General features: G+C 35.2%; 1 protein-coding gene across 5 annotated transcripts in view; it reads left to right on the top strand.

Annotated features, from left to right (window-relative positions):
- The first annotated feature begins 3,299 nt into the window (after window positions 1–3,299).
- The window catches only part of TENT2 (terminal nucleotidyltransferase 2), a 49,795-nt gene continuing 25,409 nt past the window's right edge, over window positions 3,300–27,685 (top strand). The window contains exons 1-8 of one of the 5 annotated variants that reach the window (XM_081131839.1): window positions 3,300–3,631; window positions 9,514–9,687; window positions 9,912–9,998; window positions 12,626–12,863; window positions 19,799–19,913; window positions 20,002–20,093; window positions 21,498–21,564; window positions 23,537–23,606. In XM_081131839.1, coding sequence (XP_080987965.1) covers window positions 9,551–9,687; window positions 9,912–9,998; window positions 12,626–12,863; window positions 19,799–19,913; window positions 20,002–20,093; window positions 21,498–21,564; window positions 23,537–23,606 — 806 coding nt within the window. In that variant the 5' untranslated portion in view covers window positions 3,300–3,631; window positions 9,514–9,550. Of the gene's footprint in view, window positions 3,632–9,513; window positions 9,688–9,911; window positions 9,999–12,625; window positions 12,864–13,460; window positions 13,580–19,798; window positions 19,914–20,001; window positions 20,094–21,485; window positions 21,565–23,536; window positions 23,607–27,685 lie in introns of those variants that run through there. The other 4 variants (XM_081131838.1, XM_081131837.1, XM_081131840.1 and 1 more) reach the window with 4 other exon arrangements.

The raw sequence follows: 27,685 nt of genomic DNA, 5'->3' as shown, positions 1-27,685 counted from the left end.
TCGCTGAGACTCACTTTTCTCACTTGTCAGTGAAGATAATAAAAGTAGCAATTTTAGAGACGGTTATTTCGATTATAAGAGAATTTATATAAAGTGCTTGGCAAGGTACCTGGTATATAGTAAGCTGCAATGCCCTGCTCTAGTCATAGTCAAAATGTGATCCACAGACATTTTCAGGAGTCATGAGGTCAAAGTGATAATAAGAATTTATTTACTTTTCATTGTTTTAACATCTGCCTTGATGGTTACAAAGCATATCACTGCAGACCACGAGATACTACTTCATACCCATCAAGATGGCTATAATCAAGTAACAAGTGTTGACAAGTATGTGGAGAAAATGGAACGCCGATACTCTGCTGGTGGAAATGTAAATGGTGCAGGCACTTTGGAAAAGAGTTGGCAGTCCCTCAAAAAAATTAAGCACAGGGTTACCATATGACCTAGATATTTCACTCCTAGGTATATACCCAAAGTAATTGAAGACATATGTTTAAACAGAATCTGATACATGAATGTTTGTAGCAGCATTATTCATAGTAGCCAAAAAGTGGAAACAGCCCAAATGCCCATCACCTGATGAATAAACAAAGTGTGCTACATCCACACAATGGAACATTGGACTGGGTAATGCCTTTTGTGGGGGGCTGTCCTGTGCACTGTTAGGATGTTTAGCAGCATCCTTGGCTTCTACTCATTAGGTATCAGTAGCAACCATGCCTACTCTAAAGTTGTGACAATCAAAAATGTCTCCAGACGTTGCTAAATGTCCCCTGGGGCAAAATTGCCTCCAGTTGAAGACCACTGGCACAAATCAATAGTCCTTGTATTTTTTAAAAAAAATTTATCTTAATTGTTGGAAGTATTACAGATGTACTCCTTTTTTTCCCCCATTGATCACCTCCACCCTGGATCCGTGCATCCTCGCCCCTCCCCCCCTTGTCCACTTTATTGTCTGTGTCCATGGGTTATGCATACATGCATATAAGTTCTTTGCTTAATCGCTCCCCACCCACTCCCCCACCCACTCTTCCGCCCCTGCTTTCCCTCTGAGACTCATCAGTCTGTTCCATGCTTCTATGCCTCCGGATCTATTTTGTTCATTAGTCCTTGCATTCTTCACTGCCATTCTCTTGCAGTTTAAAAAAATCACATTTTACTTAAGAATGTTATTAATGAAGCAGTAAAATTATTAATTCCATTAAATACTGACCCTTAAATTCACATCTTTGAAAATATTTTGTATGAAAAAAATAGGAAGTATTCATGAGGCGCTTCTACTGCATATCAAAGAAGTATAATTATCTCAAGGAAAAGCGCCTGTGGGATCATTTGAGTTGCAAGCTGAACTAGCTGCTTTTATAATTTTTATTAAAATACCTATTAACAATAAATTGGTTATTTAGATTTGAGTAGTTGGTAAATATTTTCTCAAAAATAAATGAAGTGGAACTATCAGTTCAGAGAAAAACAAATGATAGTATTTGTTGTCATTGATATAATTGAGCTTTCAAGAAAAAATAAGAATTTTGTAAAAGTTGCATCAACACTAATCTTGACAGCTTCTAAATACTTCTGATGAGACTGGAAGTGATATTAACAAATATGATATTTTGATAGTGCAGGATGAAATATGTCAATATTTAAAAGATATGCATTACTCAGTGAACCTTTACAAATGCACCATGTTAACACTACAAAAAAAAAAAAAGCCTGAGTGGCGGTATTACCATCAGATAAAGTACACTTTAGAGCAAAGACTATTACTAGAAAAAAGAGGGTCATTTATAAAGTGGATCATTTCATGATAAAATAACTTTCATAATCAATTTCATTAAAGATAAATTCATTTAAATAACAGAATTCTAAATGTTTATGCAACTAATAGCAGAGCTTCAAAATACATAAAGCAAAATCTGATAAGAACAACGAAAACTAGAATAATCCACAATTACAGTCATATATTTTAATACTTCTCTCTTAATAATTAATAGAATAGACAGCAAGTATGTTCTAAATTCCCTAGGATTTTGAAGATTTGAACAATAGTATCAATCGACTTGATGTGATTAACATTTGCAGCACATTTCACCCAACAACTGCAGAATACACATTCATTTTAAATGCACACTGCACATTTACCAAGACAGACCATATTCTGGGCCAAAGAACAAGTCTCAATAAATTTAAAATGATTCAAATTATACAAAGTATGTTATTTGATCATAATGGGATTAAATTTGAAATTGATAACAAAAAGATATCTGGAAAATACCTCAATATTTGGAGACTACATAACACACAAATAACCCACAAGTCAAAGAAAAATCTATAGGGAAATTAGAAAGTATTTTGAAATGAAGGAAAATGAAAACACAATATATTAGAATGCCTGGGATGCAGCTAAAGCAGTACTTTGAGGAACACCAAACGCTTATATTACAAAAGAAGAAATCTCAAATCGATGACCTTAGTTTTCAAGTTAAGAAACTATAAAATTAATTAAAAATTTTTTTAAATTAAAGGCAGAAGAAAGGAAATAAACATAAGAGGAGAAATAAATGAAATAAAAAACAATAGAGAAAAAATGTATGAAAACAAAAGCTGGCTTTGTGATTTGAGATGGGTCAAGTTGATCAGCCTCTCCCCGGACGGATCAGGGAGAAAGAAAGATGCCACCAACTACCAACTTCAGGAATGAGAAGGGGGAGATTCTACATATATTAAAAGGACAATAAAGGGATATTGTTAACAGATTTACATCAGTAAATTCAACAACTTAAATATCGTCACAACTATTAAAGCTCACTCAAGAAGAAATTATAATATTTGAAGAAAGAGCAATATAAGAAGAAATATTTGTTAAGGAACGCCAGCTGTTATCTCGGGTAAGGCGCTGAGTCCAGGCTTGGGCGATAATGAGGGATTTTCATGCCCAGCAGCTCTGTCCCTGGCGGCGGGTGGGTGGCGGTGGGCAATGAAAGCTTAATCCAGTCTGTGCAGACAGCGAAGGCGAACTGGGTCAGGAGGGTGCGTCTCTGAAGAGGAGCCGCGGGACTGAGACCCGAAGGACGCGTAACAAACGCTTATCAGAGCAAGAGCTGCCGTGCCCGACCTCGCGCTGCCCGCCCGCCGCCTACGGCCGAGGGCTGCAGTCTCGCGAGAGTCCCAGGCCTCTCCGCGAGCTGCTGAGCCGCTGTCTCCGGCCCGGCGGGACCCAGCGGCCGTGCGCCTGCGCGTTCTAGCACAGCCCCCCTCCCCAGGGGCGGGGGTGTTGCCGGAAGTGTGACTTCCCCGCTCTTCCCATCCGGGGTCACGTTGGTCTTCCGGGTGTTTCCGACTGGGCTTTCTGAGCCTCTTTTTGGGCGACTTTTTGGTCTTCCGCCGCTTGCCGCCGCCCTCAGCCTTCCACACCCCTGCCGGCCCTGCCTCTTCCCGCGTCTCCCCTCCCGGGCCGCCGAGTTCGGCGTTTGGAACGCAGTCGGCGTTCGCAGGCAGGCCTCGCCGTTCCGCGCGCCGCTACCTCCCTCGGCCGAGGCGAGAGCTACGGGCGCGCGCGTGGGGCCGCCGCTGCGCCGGCCTTGGAGCTCTTGGGCGGGCAGTGCCGGTAGGCCCTGCCCCAAGGACATCTGTGAGTGAGAGGGTTTCGGAGAGGGGCGCACCCTGTAGGCCCAGGTCGCGGGCGGGACGCGGGGAACTTTTTTTGAAACTGTACTGTTTTGCTTTGCGTGGGAGCTTCCGGCAGTAGCTCTTCCCAGACTATGGGCGGCCCCAGGCTGCTGTACTTTTTGAACAATCTTAGGACCGTTTACTTTTCTCCACTCGTTCCTCTTCCTCATGCCTGCCCTCAGTCCAGGACCAAAAGAGGAAGATTGTCTTGGGATCCCTGCATGGTGTTCTAAAGGCTGGTTTAAATGGGCATGACATTGCCTCAGTTCTTTGCTTTACAGGAAGAGTGCACAGATTAGGGCTGTCAGGATGTTCCCCTGCTTTCCCGTGCAGCCTTTGTGGATGGGCTCTTCATCTCTCTCTCTAGGCCAGAATACGAGGGCTTGATGTGTCTCACAACTTCCGGATTAAAAAGTAACCTGTGTTGTTTTAGCCCTCTGAGCCCTTTGTTTAAAAAGAGCAGTTGTTGTAGTTTGCGTATTCCGGTAGGGTGAACAACAAAGAATCATAAACTGAAATCGCAAGCTAACTTGGCAACTCTCACGGATGTGCAGTATGTGATTTTGTGAGTAAAGAGAGCCTAACTGAAGACTGAGTTTGTGTGTTTGTATTACAGGTAACAGTCTATTTTTGTAAATGCCATCATATTGTATGGTTTATTATCACAAGGCATTAACATGTACTGATTAACAGCCAAAAGGCTCTTACTATGTACTGATAGCCAATAATAGTAACATTACTTTGTTGGTGCCCTAACCGCATTCAGTCTGATCTGGAAATGATGTGTAACGGATCGGCTCCATGTGAAACAGGTCATTTAAGAACTGTTCGTTTCAAACCGTGTGACTAGATTATTTTTCAACACTCGGAGTTTAATTCTTAATAAAAAGTGTCCTTTCGAAACCTGCGGGTGGTTTTCACAGTGGGTGAACAGGATTTAGGAATTGGGCTTTCTGCATTGTGAAAAAAAGGAGTGAGTTTAGGGGATGGATCAGAGACATTTGGACAAAGTGGACAGATAACTTGATTTAGCCACTACAGTTCTGATTTTTATACTAGTTGGATTCTGCATTCCAAGGAATCATGATGAAGGAATTATGTAACCTTGGGTGTTCTCTAATTCCTTGGAGGAGAGGTCAAGTTTAGGACAAATTCTGAGTTCTAAGGTACAGGATCAAATACTATAGCACTAGGAATTACTTTGTAAACTAATCTGTTACAGCTTGTCATGTATCATTATTTACAAATGAACCTGTATAGTTTCCCATTGGGTCAAGAAGCAACCCTAAAGATTCCTTACCGCCAGAACCAATGCAATGGTTTTAAAACAGTTCATAATTTACCTAGGTTATTCTATGTCATAGTCTAGTACAGAATGAGAAATATAACTTGCAACCTAAGAAAAATAGGATACCACCAATATCTGTATTTCATTTATTTATTATAAAATTTCTTATACTTGCTACCACAGCTAATGTGAAGTAGTGTTTTATATAGATCATTATCTACTTAGTGAAGCCTTTATTCAGAACATAAAAATATTTCAAATTCTATGGTGATCCACTTAATTCTGGTGTCATAATAGTTTTGCTGAAACTATATTCTTTTAAAAAAATGACCCCTTATATTGTTTATGATAGATTATTATTTTGGTGACATTTTCATCTTCATAAACATCAGAGTTGAAATGTATTACAAAAAATGTTAGAAAGAAGAATCGACATTCATGGGCTTTTGGTTTACTTCCTTATTTCTAGGTGGTCCCACAGGATTCTAATATTGGGGAGTGTTGAATGCCACTGGTTACATTCCCTAGGAATGTTCCTCTTTACTTTGAGGCCCAACTTATTAAGAGCCAGACTTGAAGGCCAAGATTGATACTTAGGAGAACCTGACAAATACTTTGTTTTCGAGGGACTCCAAAAACTTCAGTGCTTTTCTGGGAATTTGGGACAGGTTGAACTCAATATTTACCCTAAAGTAAACTTTTGGCTATGGAATCATTCTAAACTTTTAAGCCTTGAATAATTTGGTCATTAGCTTTGTAGAGTACTTCTGGGCCATAAGACATCGTCTGCCTTATTCTTAGTTCGGATCTGACCTTGTAGTGGGATAGCAATAGGTGAGGTCTAGCTATTAAGTCATTTTTGATCTTCAAATCTGAATGTATGTGTATAGGACTTTATTTGGGTCTGGAAGAAAAACAGACATACAGGGTGGAGCAAAAGTAGGATTACAGGTGTTCATATGGAAAATAATACAATAGTTAACAAATAATACAAGACTAAATTGTTGCACGTACTCACAACTGTAAACCTACTTTTGGCCCACCTTGTATTATTTATAGGTATAAACAAAGTGCCTTTGGATTTTAACTGTGAACTGATTTAAATAAATCTGAAAGTAAAACATTTTAATTCTAGTTTTTCTGAATACAAATTCCATCCCTTGTTGATCATATCTATAATATCTGTATTTCAACAAAATGAAAATATCAAGCAAAATTCATCACTATAATGACTTGTATTTAATGTCATTTTCTCAGGAATCATATGAAAAAGGAATTCTGTCTTATGGGGATTTGAGTCAGGGCAGCAGAATAAAGAAGGCCAAGCAAGTATGAACCCGGGCAAAGGGTCTAGAATAAGGCATTAGTTGCCAGTCTTGAAACACATTCCGTGATTATTGAGTTTACTTTTAGTAAAGGATTCTCTGGAATCCTTCTTGGTTCAAGAAATTTTCCATTTCCTCTGAGTAGTTAAAATCAGTACAGTGTAGTAAATTTGATGGGATTGCTTTAAAAAAAAATCTCCTGCAACAAGAGATAAAGGCCTGCTGAAGAAAGTTGACAAACTATTGTTTTCTGGAGGTAACATTTGTCTTTAGTTCAAATTAGAGAGTCAGTTATTTGGGGTGAGATCTGATGGTGGTCAGAGACTCTTGTCCAAAATCTGTTTGAATCTGCCCTGGCCAGTGGTTCGGTTGGAGTGTCATCCCACCAAAAGGTTGCAGATTCGATTCTCCGTTGGGGCACATACCTAGCTTGTAGGTTGATCCCCAGTTGGGGTGCATGCGGGAGGCTGCCCATCCATGTTTCTCTAAAAATAAAAAAATCCTCGGCTATTAGAAAACCAAGAAAACAAAATCTGTTTGAACCCTGGACTCACTATCTGTGCCCAGCTTAGGGAATTTTAATCGTTTTTTGTTTTTTAATCCTCACCCGAGGTTATTTTTTCCATTGCTTTTGGAAAGGGAAGGGGGAGAGAGAGAGGGAGAAACGTTGTGAGAGAGACACATTGATTGGTTGCCTCCCACACACACCTTGACCTGGGTGGGAGATCAAGCCTGCAACTGAGGTACATGCCCTTGGCCGGAATTGAACCCATTACCCTTCACTCTGCAGGCTGACACTCTAACCACTGAGCAAAACTTGCTAGGGCGGGAATTTTAATCTTACAGAATTGAAAAAAAGGGGACAAAGCTTGTATGAGTGATTTATTTTTTGCAGATCTTTCTCTTTTTCTCTTCTGTTGTCTCCTCCAGTTTTTCCAACCATCTGGTCTCAATCCCCAGAGGCAACTACCATTTTTTAGCTGCTTCAGTGTTCTTTTCCTTTGTTCTAAAAAAACAAAAACTTTCATAGCTCATTCTTTGAATTGACGTCTGCTGAAAATGAAGACTTAGTACCTTTATGTACTTGCTTTCATAATAAATTGTGATGTATATAAATGTAAACATAATATATGAATATATGTAATATTTAAATACAATGCATAGTAAATGATATAAATATCATTTTTGCATTTTCATTGTTTCTGTTGTAGGAATCTGGTAGGTAACTGATTATATTTACTTTCTTATATAATCCTTTGAATGTGTTTTTTTCTGTAGTTTAGTAATTTCTTTTATTTTTAACTTGCTGCTTTTCTGTTCCTATCATTACTTCTGCTCTCTCCATGGTCAAATACATCAGGTAATTTATCAGTCAACTGTTTTTTCTCCTTGGATATGTTCTTGAAGCCCTCTGTCCTTCTGCTCTAATTTAAGCTGTTAGCTTCCCTTTACCATCATCCTGGGTAATTTACTTTGTCTCTGCCCTGTGTTGGATTTTCTTTTTCCTAGACCCCAGATTTTCTTTTTTTTTTGATACCTTACATGTCTGAACAGGTTCTTATTTTCCTTTGCATTGATAGTATAGCTGGGTATAGAATTATAGCTTGAGAATGTTTTCTTCAGAAACTTGAAGGCATTGACTTCATTATCTTGTGGTTTCTACTGTTGCTTTAAAGCCATTTTGATTACCAGCCCTTTGTTTGTAACATTTTCCTCTGTAATATTCCTAATATCCTGAAATTCTGAAATTTCACTGTAGTATGCCTTGATATATATATATATATTTTTTAAACTGTTTTGTACTCATCGGGTCCTTTAAATGTAAGGATTGGTGTTCTTCAGTCTTGGAAATTTTATTTATTTTTTATTTATTTGGTAATTTCTTTCTCTGTTCTTCCTGGAGCTTCTGTTATGTTGGATATTGGACCACATAGTTTTATTCTCTTCTATTTTCTCTCCTATTGTCCTGTTTCCCTTCTGCCCTCATCAGTTTTTCCTTTTTGTTTCTTCTGACATTTCCTCAATGTTATCTTTTAACTATCTGCTGGAATTTCTGCTTTCAGTTTAGCACTTTCCAAGAGCCCTTTCTGTTTTTTAAGCGATATATTCTTGTTCTGTATATGAAATGTTTTTTCATTAGTTATGGGGTTTTTAACATTGAGTTTTCATTTGTTCTTGGCATTATTTCTGTTTCTTCTCAGGTTTTCTTTTTCTTCTGGCGATTCATGATGTCTATTTTAAGTGAGAGCTGTTAGAAATCTAATTAGAAGCTCTGTGTGCATGGGTGGGCAATTCAGTAGTAGGCTTCATTGTACTTGCTAGCAGGCTTAACTTTTCTGTGGTGGAAAACTGTTACTGCATTATATAGGTTCTCTGGTTACTGTATTATATGTGTGTGTTTGTGTGTTTTTTCTCAGTTATTCCATAGATGAGTTTTCTAATTTCCTGCTTTAGGAGGGTGGACTGGGGGTTAATTTTACTTTGTAGAGTTAATTCTTGTTTTCAATTTGTTACCTTACCCTACTCTTTGTAAGTTTGAAGCCTTTTGAGATCATTCATTGCAAAAGAATAAATACAGATTCCAGTCTCCTGCCTGGGTCAGTGAATGGTTCTGATTAGTTTGTATACACATTTTCCCCATTCTTGTGGAACAAGCCCTCTTTTATTGAAAGTCCTTTATATAAGTTATTTAGACTTTGAAGGGAATCTCACAATTTTATAAATAGTTATTAAGCAATACAAATTCCTTCCCTTATTTGATCAGATATAAGATCTCAAACATTGGAGTTAGATTGTCATATGATGGCTTATACCTTTATGTAAGTTATATTGGGAACAAATGTAAGAATTTATAGGATTTCATTACTGGTTCTCTTGGTTTCTTTTTATTATCAGAGTTATTTTCTGAGTATGTGGTAATAACTTGATTTCCAAAGATTTATTGATATTAGAGTAAATTTATTAAGGTACATTCATCAGAAAATTTGAAACTTAACATATTATACTATCATTTGAATAATACTATACTATGGTTAATCTAGATTTAAAATTCATTATTAGTAAGTTTTTTGTTACCTATAATATAACTTAAGAGATCTGTTTAAACTTTAAAAAATAATTTTGCAAATGAAATTCATAACTTGGTACTAATTGTTTTAAATAGTGGACACTAGTTACCAAAGAGTTCGATAACTTTAAGCTATAATAATTTGTCTTTTAAAAACATTCTAGGTGGAAGAATACATGTTCACTTTTAGTGAACAAGAGCATGTTCCCAAACTCAATTTTGGGTCGCCCACCTTTCACTCCAAACCATCAACAACATAATAACTTCTTCGCTCTGTCGCCAGCTCTTTATTCACACCAGCAGCTCATAGATGCACAGTTCAACTTTCAGAATGCAGAGTAAGTATGGTAATATTTTGGCCCATATCACTTGTAAATTTTGTTTTCTACTTGATGTATAAACCCTTATTACATGAAATGTTTGAAGTTAGAGAAAATGTCATTATGACTTATTTTCTTTTGATCAGTGAAATAATTTATTTTTTCTGAAATTGTTTTTTTTTCTTTTTGATTTGTTTTTTAAGGAAAAAATGTTTATTACTACTGTTCTTTGTTTTTGGTAGCTTGTCTAGAGCTGTGTCATTACAGCAGTTATATGGAAATGTCAGTCCAATACAGACTTCATTTTCCCCATTATTTCGAGGAAGGAAGTAAGTATTTCTTATTTAATTATTTTAAAAGAAAATTTTGCATTTCGTAGAACTGTGTAACGATGTATCTTTTATTAAAATTGTATGGACACTGTGTCCTAAATTTTTTTTTTTCTGGGATCTGTGTGATCAGTCCTGTCACAGAATTTTAAAACTTCTATGTAGTACTTAAAGAATTTTAGGAATCCTTTATTTATTCCTGTGGTTATAAGTTTTAGATGTAATGAAGCTATATTTCTTGAGAAAATGACTTTTAATTGAGATTTTTAACTAAATCAGATGGCTTTCTGTATTTGTATGCTAGGGCTGCCATAAAGTATAGCAGACTGGGTGACTTAAGCAGCAGAATTTACTTTCTCACAATTCTAGAGGCTAGAATTCCAAGATCCAGATGTTGACAGGTTTGGCTTATTCTGAAGCTTCCCTCTTTGGCTTGAAGATGGCTACCTTCTCCCTGTGTTTTCACATGGTTATCCCTGTGTCAGTGTTTTCTCTATCCTAATCTCTTCTTCTAAGGACAGTAGTCATATTGGATTAGGATCCACCCTAATGACCTTATTTTAACTTCTTTAAAGCCTCTATGTCCAAATATAGTCACATTTTGAGATACTGGGGGTTAGGGCTTAAACATAGGACTTTTGAGGGGGACACAGTTTGGTCCTTATTTCTAGTAAAGTGTACTACTATTTTGTTTATCTAAATCTTATCCAGGTAAGGTTCTGTGATAAATATTATAAAGAAAATTTTTATATGACATAAAGCTTTCTATCAAGAAATCAAGAGCCAATTAATTTTAACCAGTTTGATGAAAAGAAACTGACCTATCACAGAGTAATTAGTAATAGAGCTTTAGAGGTGATTATTAAAATATGATTTGGCAGTATTTGAAAGATGTTGCTATTTAAAGCATATATAAATATTTCATAATTTTTTGTCTGGTTAAAAATAACACTACCTAAGAATTACTGATCACACTGTGTGTAGTAGACATTATTCTAAGGACTTTACAAATAATCTGATTAAGCTTCACAACACTATGAGGTAGGTACTGTTATCCGTCTTCTGTTGAGGAGAAAGCTGAAGCACACAGTGGTTAAGCAATTAGTTATTCAAGTAGAATTGGCATAATTGTGGTATGAACCCAGGAGGTCTGGCTCTACGTCCCGCGCTTAGCAGCACTGTGAGTTGTTCTTCAAAGTTGTCATTGTGGAAAGCTATATAATGATGCTAAAAGTATTGAGTTTATTCACATTTTTAATTTTTGGAAATTGCCTTGATAGCCAATTTGTGAATCATGAATGAAAATAAATTCCATTAGTTCATGTTTATACATATTTCTAAAAATAAAGTTGGTATTCTCAATAGAAGATATTCAAAATATAAAGCTCTAAGTTACTTTTAATGTTTAAAAAATCTTAACTATACTTCTTATGTTTTTAGCACTGTTCACTTTTAGTGAACCAGGTGTAGGAGTTCCAGTTATTTGTGGGTCTTTGAAGGAGAGAGAAATTGGGATAATCCCTAAGGAGTATTATAATAAAAACCTTCAGGTTTCTATGCCAGGTAGAATTTTAGAGCTTAAAAGGAATTGGATCACTTCCATGGCAAAAAGTATTACCTACATGAACAACTTAATATTTATCAGTGAAGCAAATTTATTTTTTTCAACAGATAATTTCTTTTAATGATTTCCCCCTTGCCTTTTATTTTGAAAAATTTTAAGCATCCAGAAAAATTTAAATAATAATAAATGAACACCTGTATTCTATTAACCTAAATTCATCATTTAAAATTCTGCTACATTATTTTTTTTCTGCCTCTGTCTCTATTCCCACATTTTTTTCTGAACCATATGAAAATAAGTTGTTGACATCATTTCACTTTACTCCAGTACATATCAGTGCATTCCTCCTAAAAACAAGGATTTTCTCCTAAATAACCAAATATACATTGTTCACATCCAAGAAATTTAACACTAAATATTATCTGAAATGTACATCATTTTCAAATTTTCTTACTTGTCCAATATCTTTATAGCTTTTTAAAAAAAGTAAATATCGCTTAATTTGGTCTTTCCTACCGATGGCGTCAGAACATAGGTGGACTCAGTGCCTTTTTTATATATAGCATTCAATTCACTTAATGTTATCTTCTTCATGTTAGCGTTTAGATCTTTTGTTGTTAGTGATTCTGTAATAGGAATTTTTCTATAGAGTTTTCACTGCTGAGATGAAACATTGGGGTAGTTTAAGAGTAGGAGATACACCTTAATGTATATAGGGTGTCCCCCCCCAAAAGTATACATACTTTAACAGCTGATAGCTCCATTTTGAAAATGAAATGTATTTTAATAAACACTGCCTTTATAATTATTCAAAGTGTGTGTTTACATTTTTTGGGGACACTCTATATATGTAGTTTGGTTTTTTTATATGCATTTTTTTCCCTAAGGTGTATTTTCTAAGGCATCTTTTGTGCTGAAAATGGGTATTTTAAGATTCACATAGAACTAATAATGTGGCCTTGCTGAAAGAGTCAGTATTGTCATGTTATTTATATATTCTTAATTGTTTTCTGTTTGTTACCAGGAAGTTACACCTTTACTAAGGTATATTGCTTGTTTTCAGGAGATTAAGCGATGAAAAAAACCTTCCTCTTGACGGTAAACGGCAACGTTTCCATTCACCTCACCAAGAGCCAACTATAGTTAACCACATAGTGCCTTTATCAGGTGAAAGAAGATACTCAATGCCACCATTGTTTCATACAAATTATGTACCAGATATTGTCAGATGCGTTCCACCTTTTCGAGAAATGCCAATTTTAGAACCTAGAGAAATGACACTGCCTGAGGCCAAAGATAAGGTAATGATAATGTAGATTTTAGTTTTATGTTTTGGGAAGTTAATATAAATAACGTATTAAAAGTATCAAAAATACCTAATGGCTTGGATTGAGTAGAACATACCTGTATTGTTCTGTTTAAAATACTGTCCAACACAGGTTTCTGTTGAAATTTGAGATTTTAATTTTTGTTAGCTATTGTTTTTGTGTGTGTGTTTTTTATATGGACGTGCAGCTTTCAGGAAATGAGATATTCTCTGTTTCGTAAAAATCTGTGATTAGAGCCGAAAACGTTTGATTTCTTAGTTCAGAGAAATCTGTTACTTATTACAGAAAAACAAGTTTTCATGTGGATATTGTAATAAAGTGTTAAGAAGCATTTTCTTTTGTGATATTTGTGTTTGTTGTGAGATTTTTGAATGTCAAAAATAGAGAATCCAGGAGCCACTGAGGAAATAATACATTCAAATCAAGAAAGATTTTTTAAAAACATTATTTGTAAAAACATTTCAAATAAATGAAATTTAGCTATTTAAATAATAGTTCTTGGAAAATGACATTATCTGCATTCTCTTGGATTGTCTATGGCTTATATTTGCTGTTTTTGCATTTTCAAAGCTGCTTCACTCTTGAGAAATATGACATTGATATGCCAAGGAGAATGCGCCTGAAGAGAGTATAATGACTTTGTATTATTCATCTTGGGTTCCTAGCAACCAGCATAGGTCTGGAACATAGTAAGTGTATGGAAAATGTTGGGTCAAAAAAGGAACACTCCATTCCATAGTTGTGCTACTTTTTATTCTTTTTTTCTTTAACTGAGATAACATTGTACATAAAATTCACTCTCTTAAAGTGTATGATTCAGTGATTTTTAGTATATTCACAGAGTTGTGAAACCATCACTGCTATATTAAGTCCAGTACATTTTCATCACCATCCCCAAAAAATCATGTATCCAATAGCAGTTCCTTTCCCATCCCTCCCCCTCCCCTCAGCCCCTGGCAACCGCTAGTCAATTTTTTAATCTCTGTGGATTTGCCTGTTCTGGACATTCCATGTAAATGGAATCATACTCTGTGTGGTCTTGCTTCTTTCACTTAGCATGTTTTCAAGGTTCATCAGGTCATAGCATGTATCAGTTCTTTTATTCTTTTTGAAAGCTGAATTAGATATACCATATTTTATTTATGCATTCCTCAGTTGATGGTCTTTTGGGCTGTTTCCACTTTTAAGCTATTCTGAATAATGTTACTATGAAAATCTTTGTACTGGTTTTTGTGTGGACATGTTTTCATTTCTCTTGAGTAAATACCTAGGAGTGAAATTGCTGTGTTATGTCAGTTCCTCTTTGAGGAACTGACAAAGTGTTTTCTAAAGTGGTTGCACCATTTTACATTCCCACTAGCAGTGTATGAGCATTCCAATTTCTCCATTTTCTTGTCAACACTTAGCTATTGTCTTTTTTAGTATAGCCATTGAAGTGGGTGTGAAATGGTATCTCATTAGACTTTTTCTTTGATTTCCTAATGACTTACGATGTTGATCATCTTTTCATTTGCATGTTGGCCATTTGTGCATCTTCTTTGGAGAACTGCCTATTCAGATCCGTTGCCCATTTTTAAATTGAGTTTATTATTTTTACTTTTGAGTTTTAATAGTTCTTTATATATTCTGAACACTAGACCCAGATCAGATATTTGATTTGCATATATATTCTTTCATTCTGTGGTTTGTCTTTTTATTTTCTTGATGTTGTTCTTTGAAGCACAAAAGCATTTCATTTTTATGAAATCCAATTTATTTGTTTTTCTCTGGTTGCTTAAGCTTTTAGGACTGTGTCTAAGAAACCATTGTGTAATCCATAGTCACAAGAATTAATGAGTATGTGTTATTCTAAGAGTTTTATAGTTTCAACCTTTACACTTAGGTCTTTGATCCATTTTGAGTTAAGTTTTATATGATATGAAGAGGAGGTCCAACTTGATTTTTTTTTTTTTAAATCTTTAAATATTTTTATTGTGTGGTTTTTTTTTAGAGAAAAATGGAGGGAAAGAGAGAGAAACATTGATGTGAGAGCAGAACTTTGATTGGCTGCCTCCTGCACACCCCCTACCAGTGTAGGGACTGAGCCCACAACCTGGGCATGTGTCTTAACTGGGAATTGAACCAACAACCTTTTTAGTGTATGGGATGTCGCCTAACTGGCTGAGTCACACAGGCCAGGGCCAACTTTATTCTTTTGCTGTTGTTCAGTTTTTCCAGCATTATTTATTAAAAAAAGACTGTCATTCTTTTTATACTATGAAGTTGGAAAAGCAACTAAGCAAAACCAGTGGGAGGCAGGAAAAAGCAAGGTAAAATGGGAAAAGAATAACTTTGGATGTTTTGGTATCATTTCTCCCTCTGCCCCTTCTTTGCTTTTTCATTTTAAAGAAACTCTTGTAATGCTATAATCTGAAAGCCTGTAATATAAATTAAATCAGACCAATTTTTGAATGAATATATAAGAATCTTTTATTATATGTGGAATTTTAATATATGTATGCAGTTAGACCCATTTTATGGAATTTATTATTCATAAAATATAGAGCTACAGCTCTATATTTTGCATGGATTTTTATGTTTATAACAGTTAACTATTAGAACAAACTAAATAACCAGTAGTTCTACATATAAACTAGGTATATGTTGAGTCTCAGTAAATTTAATTATAAAATTCACATTAGTCAATATGAAGTAAAGTGTGGTTCCATATCAATAACTTTTTCTTTGCTTAGTGGCACAGAAAAAGATTATCTTAAATCTGATGTTCTTGAAATAAGCGTTTATGTCAAAGGAATAAAGATACATTTTGTTGTTAAACCAATTTATTTGAGTAGTACTCTCTACTTGCCTATTTGTTGGAGAAAGAAGGCAAGCAGTTAGTTCTGTGCTCATTCTTTAAGTGAACACTTTTTAAGAGAAATGATGTTTACTGATGATATCTCTTCTTTCTCTGCATTCTAAATATGCTATGTCATTTAGTCTTTTCAACCACCCTACCCCCATGACATGGATATTATCCTAATTTTACTGAGGCTCAGAAAGCTAAATAACTTGTTCAAGGTCACAGCTGGTAAGTGACACAACCAAGATTTGACCCTTGTCTCTAATAATACAAAGAGAAGGAAGTTAAGATGCTTAAAATCAAGCGTAGGGAGATAGCATTCTTAGACCTGACTATAATACCTGGTAATCTGTGACAGTAATAGCTAATATTTATTGACTTTCTTTGCCAGCAGTGTACTCAACAGTGTGTATGATTTACCTTTGTTTACCTCGTACAGTGTAAAGTGAGTGAGAGGTCAGTGTGGAATGAAAGTGGTGCAGTGGTTTGGAGCCTTGAATTCACAGTGCAATGCCATTGAAGGTTTTTGAGTAGAGGAATAGCATAATCAGATTTGCATTCTTGGGAAGATAGTTCTTGCAGTATAGTGGAGTTTCGTTTGGAATAAGGAGGGCCTGGAAGATGGACGATTACCTTGAAGGTTATTGAATTCATTCAGATGAGAGGTGCTGAAGCTTTCAGTTGTGGCAGATGGTAGGTAGAAAAGATGTGAGAGACCACACATAAGGAAAAGTGATAGAATGTGTGGAATGATTGAATGCCAGGGAGAGGGAGACAGACTCCAATTGATATGGTTCTGGACTACTATCAGATAAGGAACCTAGATTTGGGATATATAAGCTAATTGAGGAACTAGTCAAGAGCTATTTGAAACTGTGGGAAAATCTGCTATAACATTTGTGCTCTTGAGAAACCTCATGTTCTGCAAATTGTACACTAAGAATATAGGGCTATGGGAAAATAGGACTGGAGCAGACTAAACAATTTTGTAACTAGAATAATAGTGAAAGTAATAATTGCTACCTTGGGAAATAAATTGGACAGACCAGGTAGGTGGCTTAGCATGGCTGGATGCTGCTACAGGGGATATTAAAAATATACGTATAACCCATGGACACAGACAGTAGTGCTATGAAGGCCTAGGGAGGGGGTGGGAGTGGGGAGGAGGGGTCAGTGGCGGGGGGGGGGAAGGGGACATCTGTAATACTTTCAACAGTAAAGATAAATAAAAATATGGAATAGAGGAGATTGGCTTGGGGTGGGCACTGAGACAGGCAGTTAGTAGTGGAGCTCTGAGTCAGTGAGGCTACTGTGAAGGTAAACACAAAAGGAAATACACCAGCAGAGAGCTGTGCGAGGCTGTGGGTATCCTTTATTGATTGGGAACTCTGGGTAGAGGTGCTGCTTTTTAGTTGTCTTAGATCTAAAAAGGACTCCTGCCTGTGCAGCAGTCAAACTGAGGGCTTTTTTTCTTTCTTGTGAAAGTTATAATTCCACAATTTCATTTCCTCATACAGATCAACCCAACTGACATGTTAAATTAATACCATCCTTCTCTTTACCAATTTTCTGTAAGCTAATTGGTATTACAAAAAAATGTATTATAGCTGAATTGGCTGTATATACTTTAGAAGCAAGGCCAGGGACAGAGATAAATCCTTAAGTCACCTTTAATAAAAGTGACAATTGAAACTCCTGGAGTAGATTAGGTTCTGTATTTATTTAGTATTCAACAAATTATTTCTGAGTGCTTGCTATGTGCCACAAAATTGTGCTAAATATACATGGTATCTTCACCATGTACATACAGTGTAGTGAGACGGAGGTCCATTAGAGACATGCAAATCACAGTTATTTTTATATATATATACACACATACATATATAAGTGTGCTATGAAGGAAAATTACAGTGCTGAGGGATGTCCTAAAGGAGGTAATATTTGGGCTGAGATCTGAGGAATAGTAGGCGTTAACTAGTGAAAGAGTGGCAGGGGTGGAGAGAATGCTTTAGAGGAAGGAACAGCACGTTTGGGGTCCTAATGTAGAAAGAACGGGGTATGCAGAGGACAGAGAGGCCAAGATGGCTACAGTTTTGTTGATTAGGAGGAAAATGGCTGAAGTGGGGAGAGGGGCAGATCATGCAGAGACCTGTGTGTCCTTTTGGTCTTCAGCATAAGAACAGAGGTGAGTTTTCTTAAGCAGGAAAGAGAAATGTGTTAAAATTATTCTGACTTTATTGTATGAAGTTCAACAGGTGTGGATGTAGGGAAGTTATTGTATTATACATAAAAGGTCCTGGTGACTTGAACAAGAAATGCTGGTAGTTAAGATGAAGAAAAATTGATGGCTTTAAGTTATATTTGGAAAGTGGAATTGATAGGATTTGATGCTAGATTAATTAGGTCGTCTAAGCCTCTGCACTATTGACATTTTGGACCAACTTTCTTTGGTGTGGGAGGTCTGTCGTACACAACATAAGGATATCTAGCCGAATTCCTGGCTTCAGCTCACACTAGATGCCACTATTCCCCAGTTATGAGAACCCAAAATGTCTGCAGACATTGCCAGATGTTCAGTGGGGGACAGAATTGCCCCGGTTGAGAACCACTGGATTAGACAGAAAAGACATTGAGGGTTAGTTCCAAGTGTCTGGCCTCTCTAACTGGATGGGTGGTAGTGTCATTCACCGAGAGAATAAGATGAAAGAGGAGTAAGATCTGTGTGCACGTGTATTGTGTAATAGGAACTGGAGGGTGAACGTGGCCTCATGAGTTGTGTGGACACGTTGCCTTTAACGTGCATTTGAGACATCAAATTAGATACTGAGAGATGATAGTTTAATATGTACAGATTTGGAATTCAGGGGCAAGGTATTGACTAGAAATGTACATTTGGTAAGCATCAGCATATAGATGGTAATTGAAACCAAGAGTATGGATATGATTGTCCAGGGAGAGAAGAGAGCTGGATCCAAGATTGATGGAAAAAATTGAGGAACATGGCCTCATGAGTTGTGTGGACATGTTGCCTTTAATGTGCATTTGAAACATCGAATTAGATATTTAGAGATGATAGTTTAATATGTACAGATTTGGAATTCAGGGACAAGGTATTGAGGAAAGAATGAGAAAACAAATGGAAATTAAGAGTATATACAATTGTTTTGGGAAGTTTGGCTGTAAAGGGGAGGAGCAAAAGGTGGGAAGTTGGAACAGTTTTTGTTTTTCTTAAGGTTGGAGAAACTTTAGCTACATATAAAATTTCATGGGAAAGATTCAGTAGAGAGAGAAGATTGACTACTCTGAAAAGAAAACAATCATAGATACTATTCCCAGAAGGTAGAAAGGGTCCTGCTTATAGGAGTAATTGGCGTTAGGTAAGAAAAGCTTTTTGGAACTGGAGAAGCGGATAGGTGTGGATATAAGGAAACTGGTTTGCAGGATGGTATGGAGAAGTTGAGTGGAGTGTTCCCATAGTTGAATGACCTCCTGTTCTCTGTGAAGTAGTATGCAAGGCCACCCGCTGAGGGTAGAGGGGATGAAGCCAGATGTCTGAGGTTGGAAATAGCATTTAGAGTGCAGGAGATCATGCCGACCAGAGAAACAGAGGAAAAGGTTTGAAATACTGTTTGCTGGGTAGTGTATAGAGAGCTCACTCAAGATTGGTAAATACTTTAGATTTTGCCACTTACATATGGCTTCTGTCACATCTATTTATTTGTTTGTTTTTATAACCCTTTAGAAATATAAAAACCATTCTTAGCTCATGTGCCATCCAAAAACAGCAACCGAAGGTTGGATTATACTTACTATGAATTATCTGTGACTATGTTTTTCTGTGACTTGTGAAAGATACTTTACTTTGTAAAAGTTAGTAGTAACTATTTCAGTTACTAAGTAACTGTTGTTACTTGGGTAACAGTAGTTTTGACTGTAAAGTGTTAAGGAGGAAATATGTATTTATTTTTAAAGTACTGTTGGTAGTATTGTTTTACACTTCTCACTGTGGTAATTACTTTTACATTTCTGAACAAATTTTTTACTTTTTTTTTGCGGGTAATTCAAGTTGAGTCAGCAGATACTGGAATTATTTGAAGCTTGTCAGCAGCAAGGAAGTGATTTAAAGAAAAAAGAACTCTGTCGAACACAGCTGCAGAGAGAAATTCAGATGTTATTTCCACGTATGTTTCCCTGCTTTTCATGCCCATTATGTGTATGAATTTTTTTTTAATTATAAATAATACGTTATAATTCTCTTCTGTTTTCTAGAAAGCAGACTTTTTTTGGTTGGGTCCTCTTTAAATGGATTTGGTACCCGGAGCAGTGATGGTGACTTATGTCTAGTTGTTAAAGAGGAACCAGTAAGTAATGAAACATTTATTCTCATATTAAGTCACGTAAGAAATTTTATGTAAAAGTCATTGAGGAAAATAACTTGTTTTGTTTTAATTACTTCCTTGGATTCTTTGTTTATAGTAATTCAAGGAAAGCCAGGAAATACTTCTTTTTCTTTTAAGGTGTTTGTACAATAAGCATAACAGGAATTTTAGCATTAATTTATTTTTCCGTTGTTAAAGTGAGATGGCTTCACTGTGTTTTTGAAGAGCTCTGACTCTGTTTTGAACCATCGTTGAGTTAGATATGCTATAGGGTGCAGCAAAGAAGAGCATGTGTCAGTATTATCTTCTTGATATATTTCCTTTCCATTTGAATTTTCAGTGATTCTATTTTTAATCTTTATTTTTTTACCCCCTTGAAAATGCTATGGAGTTTGGAGTTCTTATTTTGGGAATACAAAAAGAGTGATTTCACTGAAATTTAAAATAAGGAAATAAGGCTATTGTGATATATTTCTTCTGATATTTTGGCTTTGTTTCTTCTTTTTGTTTTATTAAATTTTGTTATTTAGTATTGTGTTTATTTGAATTTCCTTTTAACTGATACTCTTCTGTATAGTTAATACCACAGTAATTGCTGACCTGAAGCAGGCTTTTTAATATGCTGAGGTCTCTTCTGAATTACCAAAGATTAAATTAATTTTAGTATAATTTTTAAAGGCCTTATAGTCCACCTCTTTAAAAATATGAGAAGAACCTATTGAATGGTAATATATATTTTTACTATTCCTGTTATTCCACTAATGAAATTGGCTTCTAGTTAATGCAAATCAGAAAGAGATTTATTTCAGGAAAGAAACTATTTTTCTAGGCTTTGAAATCATACAAAGGAAAATTTTAAAAAACTCAGAAATAATGAACAAAGTGGAGAATTCTAGAGTTTTTTAATTAACACTTTCTCTCATGTAATCATAGTATGCTCAGGCCCATCCCACTAACCTTTAGTCTTATCCACGTGTCTAAATCATGTTGTCACAACTTACACTGATAGACTTGACCCTTACCCTCAATCTGGATGGGGAAATAAAGCATGTTATAGGAAGTTAAAACTGATTATTTTTCTTGGGAGAACATTGAGTTTTGTACATTTATACTAAAGGAAAACGTGACATATGGCTCTTTCAGTATTTCTTTTTAAATTGTTCTTTAGGTTTAAAATCAGAAATTGACTTAGAATTGTGATGTGAAAGACAACATAAAGGCTGACTTTTCCTAAAATGCAATGTAGTGTATATTGAAAAGTAACTCCAAAGAAAAGTATACTTTATATGTTTTTTCTTTGTTGAGATACATTAAGAAAATAAAACACTAAATTTAGAAAGATAATGAAAAAACACTTTATTTTTAACTTTTCAGTGTTTTTTTCAGGTAAATCAGAAGACTGAAGCACGGCATATACTCACCTTAGTCCATAAACACTTCTGTACTAGACTTTGTAAGTCGGATATGCCTCAAGTTCATATGTCATCTGACATAACTATTTATTTAAAATGTTTCTCTCACTTTATTTTCTGGTAAGAATTATTTATTTTCTGGTTAGGATAGGTATGTGGATCCTTTTTTTCCAAATGAATTCCTTTAAGTTTTGATTAAGAAGAGAACCATTTATTCAACAATTCTTTATAGAGTTTACTTGCAAGTTAACACACTGAATGCCCTGGAGAACTCAGATATATAAGCTTCAGTCCTTTTTCTCAAAAGGTTATAGACTGTTAGGGAAGCTAAGGCATAGAATATAAATAGCAGCAATGCAAAGTATCTGTGAAAAGCCAAAAGAATGATACAAGTAAAGTCTTATTCAGGTGAGGGAGAGAGAATTTTGTTTGTTTTGCAATGACATGCAATTTATGACAGATTTAAAAAATATGATCACTGAACATGAAGCCCAAATGAATTACTCCAACAGGAAGCAAAATTGTTGACAGGCAATTTTATTATAAGATTTTATTCTTTGAATAAGCTAACTAAGCAGATTTTAATCCACTTGTTAAGCCATCTCAAATTTATTTTAAACTTAAACAGAATATTCTGGAAAGTTGAAGTCACGCTAACTGTGTGATGTTGGAAAGACATTTTTGCATTTATTTAACAGATACATATTCCTTAAGTGTCAGACTTTTAAGTGAAAAATTCAAAGTCAAGTAAAAAGTTACTACCCTTGAACAACTTACATCTGTTATTGGAGAGAAATAAATCAAATTATTTCAGTGGAGTTAAGTTTTCAGATCTGTGAAATAAGGGAGTAATTTATACCTTAAGTGGGTTTTAATAGCAGTATTAGAATTATAAATATTAAATATGGAAGGGACCTTAGAGATCATCTAACTCAAATGAAAGTTGCCTTTTTTTTCTTTTTCTTTTTCTGGCTTTTAATAGTTAAGGAGACTGATGACCATGGGATTAATAACTTGCAGTAGTACAGTTGGTTTTTGTTGGTGTTAGAACTTTTACTTGGAACTTGAAACTTTTAACTCCTTATTTTCCACTAAATCTCACTGAATTCTTACACGTAAATTCTATTTGAAGCTTGGTATATTCTATGATTTTGGTGGTAAAGCATTATAACAAATTTAAAAAGTACATATTTTTATTGATTCTTAGAGAGAGGAAGGGAGAGGGAGAGAGCGAAACATTGATTCGCTGCCTCCTGCACGCCCCCTACGTGGGATCAAGCCCGCATCCTGAGCATGTGTCCTGATGGGAATCAAACTGTCAGCCTTTTGGTACACAGGACAATGCCCAACCAACTGAGCAACACCAGGCAGGGCACAGAAATTTTTAGTTTTTAAATCTGGCATTCCATTTTTCTTTAGTTAAAAACATTAGGAAATTGCTCATTTGGGAAAGTTTGCATTTTCTTTTTTATACATTTCTGTATTTCCACAATGAACAATGTATTACTTTGAACTCAGGAAAAAAATTTTTTTTGATGGGATAAAAAATATGTAGGTATGTGTTCTTCCCCTAGAAGTCATACTTATTTGAATATATCTATGCCCCGTGTATCATGTTACAAGCATTTCCACATTTATGACACTGTACGTAATGATTTTTATAACTGCCATAATGTCTTGCCATGTGCTGAACAAAAATTTATCCATTTATCCCACTGCTGCTAGCTTAGATATTTTTCAAGTTTATAATGCTCTGATGAACTTCTTTATAAATCTTTTTGGATATTAAACCACATTTCTGAAAATAACTTCAATATTAAGCCCTCTAAATGGTATTGGAAATTCCAGTCTTAGAAGAATTTTTGATAGTGTCCTTTTTTGGCTTTATTTCTCAGAGACTGTGTTTTCTTAAATGATTTTAGCTTAGTAAAATCTACTTTAAAAAAATGTACATTGGTACACTATGAATTTGAGAAGTATTTACAGATCTTCACATTATCTTTTATCCTTTAGCTGGCTACATTGAGAGACCTCAGCTGATTCGAGCAAAAGTGCCAATTGTGAAGTTCAGGGATAAAGTCAGGTAAATAATTACTGAATTCCCTTTTTTCAGTTGCTTTAGATAATTTTTAGATATTCTTTTGATATAGATAATTAAGAAATGTGTGCTATAACATAATAGCTTATCTTCATTATTTTTGGAATTTACTTGATTTGGTCTTTGAAATAATTTTTGAAAATGGTCTGAGCAGTTTTTCATGGTTAATTGTATGTAGTTATTCTGTTTCAAATTTGGAGTATTTGAGACTACCCAATTTAAGGAATATATACCTATTTATATTTTAGATTTTTTTTTTTTTTTAAATATATCTTTATTGACTTCAGAGAGAGGAAAGGAGAGGGAGAGACAGAGATAGAAACATCAATGATGAGAGTCATTGATCGGCTGCCTCCTGCACACCCCCGACTGGGGATCGAGCCCACAACCCCGGCATGTGCCCTGATCGGGAATCAAACCCCGATCGCCTGGATCCTAGGTCGACGCTCAACCGCTGAGCCACTCCCGGTCGGGCTGTATTTCAGATTTTTTAATGATCATTTGCCTTTTGAAAATGTAATGAATGCACTAAGAACATATCTTAATTGATGAAATTTCATGTGTCAGAGAGGTGGTTGTAAATCCATACATTCTACCTGCCTGGGTTCTGAGTTTCTCATGGATATTAGAATTAGAATCTTTTAGATAATATCTGAATATTAAATGTAAATATTAAGTGTTGACTCTTTCCTTGGTTAAAGATTTATTGTTTTCCAAAAAATAGATAGAATTCTGATAAATCAGGTTTTTTCTCGCCCGGTTTTATAAAAGTAATATTGAAATATAAGTGTAAGTATACACACAGCTGGTTTTCATTATTCATGGATTCCATATTTGCGAATTCTTCTACTTGATGAAATTTGTTTTGTAATCCTCTTCCCCCCTAAATTAATTCTTTTACCACTTTCATGGTCATATGTGGACATGTGCAAGTTTGGAAAATTTTGAGTCACATAATGCGTGTGTTCCCAGCTGAGGTTAAACAATACGACACTCTGCCTTCTTGTTTCAGCTCTCATACTGTCCTTTTTACAGTTTAGTTAGTGCCCTGTTTTTTACTTTTTTGTACTTTTTGTGAGTGATTTTGCTGTTTAAAATGGCCCCAGGCATAGTGCTGAAGTACTGTGTAGTGTTTCTGTGTGCAAAGCTGTGATGTTCCTTATGGGAAAAATATGTGTGTTAGATATGCTTTGTTTAGGCATGAGGTACAGTGCTCTTGGCTGTGAGTTCACTGCTAATGAATCAACAGTGTATTAAATAAGGTATCTTTAAACAGAAATGCACATAAAAATTAGTTAAATATTGATTAGTTGATGAAAATGTGACTGAAGACTTGTAGAAACATAACTCTTCCTTTCCCCTAGGAGCAATGGTTTGTTTAGTAGTCACTTAATTCAGTGTTTGCAGTGATTTTATAGAACATAACTACTGTGAGTAACCAGAATGGACTGAATATACATATTTTATTTATTTAATTTTTATTTTTTAAATATATCTTTATTGATTTCAGAGAGAGGAAGGAGAGGGAGAGAGAGAGAGAGAAACATCAATGATGAGAGAGTCATTGATCGGCTGCCTCCCGCACGACCCCAACTGGAAATCGAGCCCACAACCCAGGTATATGCCCTGACTGGGAATCTAACCCCAATTGCCTGGATCCTAGGTCGACACTCAACCGCTGAGCCATGCCCAGCCGGTCATGAATATATATATTTTAAACAAAACTTTAGATATATTCCTGGCTCAAACCTTCCCCTTCATTCATCAAAACATCCATTTACTCTATAAATATTTACTGAATTTTATCAGGTAAATAAAATCTAAAGCACAAAGATATAGGGAGATAAAACAAAGTAAACAAAAGTGAACTATTAGCTAATTATAATTGTTTTAAAATATATGGTTATATAAACAATTCTTACTTAATTTAAGATTATTATGCAGACTTTATTTTTAAGTATTCTTTATAAACTCCATTTAATAATTTTTCTCCGTACAAACTATTAAAAATAAACAACTCTACTTCTGACAACCAGAGATAACTGATGTTAATGTTTTGATGTAAACCTTTCAGTCCCTTTTCTATGCAAATGAATGTATGAGTTTTTAAAATTTAAATTGAGCCCTTTTTACTTAACCAGATATCATGAACACTGCTTATATCATTGAATATTTTCTGGCTCATTTTTAATGAGTTTCAGTATTTCGTTGAGTGAATATATTGTCATTAACTTACCCATTCCCCTGTTAGAATAAGCATTTTGTGCATAAATTATTTTCTATATGAAGGATTACTTTAGTATTTCCAGAAGTAGAAGTTGAAGCATGTGCTATGGATATTTTTAAAGCTCTGAATTCATATTTTTGAAAAGTTTTTAATTTCAGACTAGTTTCCATCTAAGTGTTTTACTCTCTGTTGAGTTATATAGAGGAAGTGAAAACTAGTTTCAGTGTTAGATTTGTACAAACACAATTAAAGAATATAACTTCATTATTACCATTTTGTCCCATATCCAGATATATACGTGATATCTAAAGGATTAATGCCACTTTCTGTTTTTATTAGTATGCATGGATAATTGAAAAATTACAGGGTTTCTTTCCCTAAAACAAGAAAGCCTGAAATGGTAGATTTCAAATTTTATGATTAAAAGCTGTAGAAAGTAAATTTGTTAAGTTTTTATTTTAGGCAGTGTTTTCTTAACTTTTATTTTTAGAGGTTGAAACTTTAAAAATTTTTTAAAAACCTTTTTTTAAAATTTTTCAGTTAAAATTTATGTACATTGTTATATTAGTTTCAGGTGTTCACCCCAGTGATTAGACCTTATATAACTTACTAAGTGATCATCCTGATAAAACTTGCACCCATCTGACACCAGATATAGTTATTAGAATATTATTGATTATATTCCCTATGCTGTACTCTACATCCCCATTATTCTTCTGTAACAACCAATTTGTACTTCTCAATCCCTTTACCTTTTTCACCTATTCCCCAAATCCACTTGTCATCTGGCAACCATCAAAATGTTCTCTGTATCTGTGAGTCCGTTTCTGTTCTTGTTCATTTTGTTTTTAGATTCATTTGTTGATAGATATGTATTTATTGACATTTTGTTGATGTTTTTTATCCTTTTTTTCCTTCTTCTTCTTAAAGAAGACCCTTTAACATTTCATGTGATACTGGTTTGGTTGTGATGAACCTCCTTTAGCTTTTTCTTGTCTGAGAAACTCTTTATCTGTCCTTTGATTCTAAATGACAGCTTTGCTGGGTAGAGTAATATTGGTTGTAGGTCCTTGCTTTTTATCACTTTGAATATTTCTTGCCAATCCCTTCTGGCCTGCAAAGTTTCTGTTGAGAAATCAGCTGACAGTCTTATGGGAGCTCCCATATAGGTAAGTAACTGCTTTTCTCTTGCTGCTTTTAAGATTCACTCTGTTTTTAACCTTTTGCACTTTAATTATGATGTATCTTGGTGTGGGCCTCTTTGGGTTCATCTTGTTTGGGACTCTGTGCTTCCTGGACTTGTATGTCTGTTTCCTTCACCAAGTTAGGGAAGTTTTCTGTCATTATTTTTTCAAATAGGTTTTCAATTTCTTGCTCCTTCTCTTCTTCCACCCCTTGCCCCCATGATGTGAATGTTGGTAGGCTTGAAGTTGTTCCAGAGGCCCCTTACACTATCTTCATGTTTTTGGATTTTTAATTTTTTTTTAAACTATTTTGGTTGGGTGTTCTCTGCTTTCTTATCTTCCCAACCTTTGCTTCATCTGCTGTACTGTTGATTCCCTGTAATGTATTCTTTATTTTATTTTTTTAATGAACCTGATTTTTTAACCATGATAGTTTTTTTGTTTATTTGTTTTATGGCTCTTAGACAAGAAGGGAGGGAGAGAGAGAGAAACATTGATTGGTTGCCTCCCACATGTGCCTTGACCAGGGATGGAACCCGCAAGCTGGGTATGTGCCCTGATTGGGAATTGAACCTGCCACCTTTTGGTGCATGGGACAATGCTCCAACCAACTGAACCACACTGGCCAGGGCCCCTGTAATGTATTCTTCATT

Source organism: Miniopterus schreibersii (assembly GCF_964146895.1).
Source record: "Miniopterus schreibersii genome assembly, chromosome: 3".
In the NCBI taxonomy this organism is placed as follows: domain Eukaryota; kingdom Metazoa; phylum Chordata; class Mammalia; order Chiroptera; family Miniopteridae; genus Miniopterus; species Miniopterus schreibersii.
The sequence above is the reverse complement of the archived record's forward strand: the minus strand, read 5'-3'. Positions and strand labels throughout refer to the sequence as shown.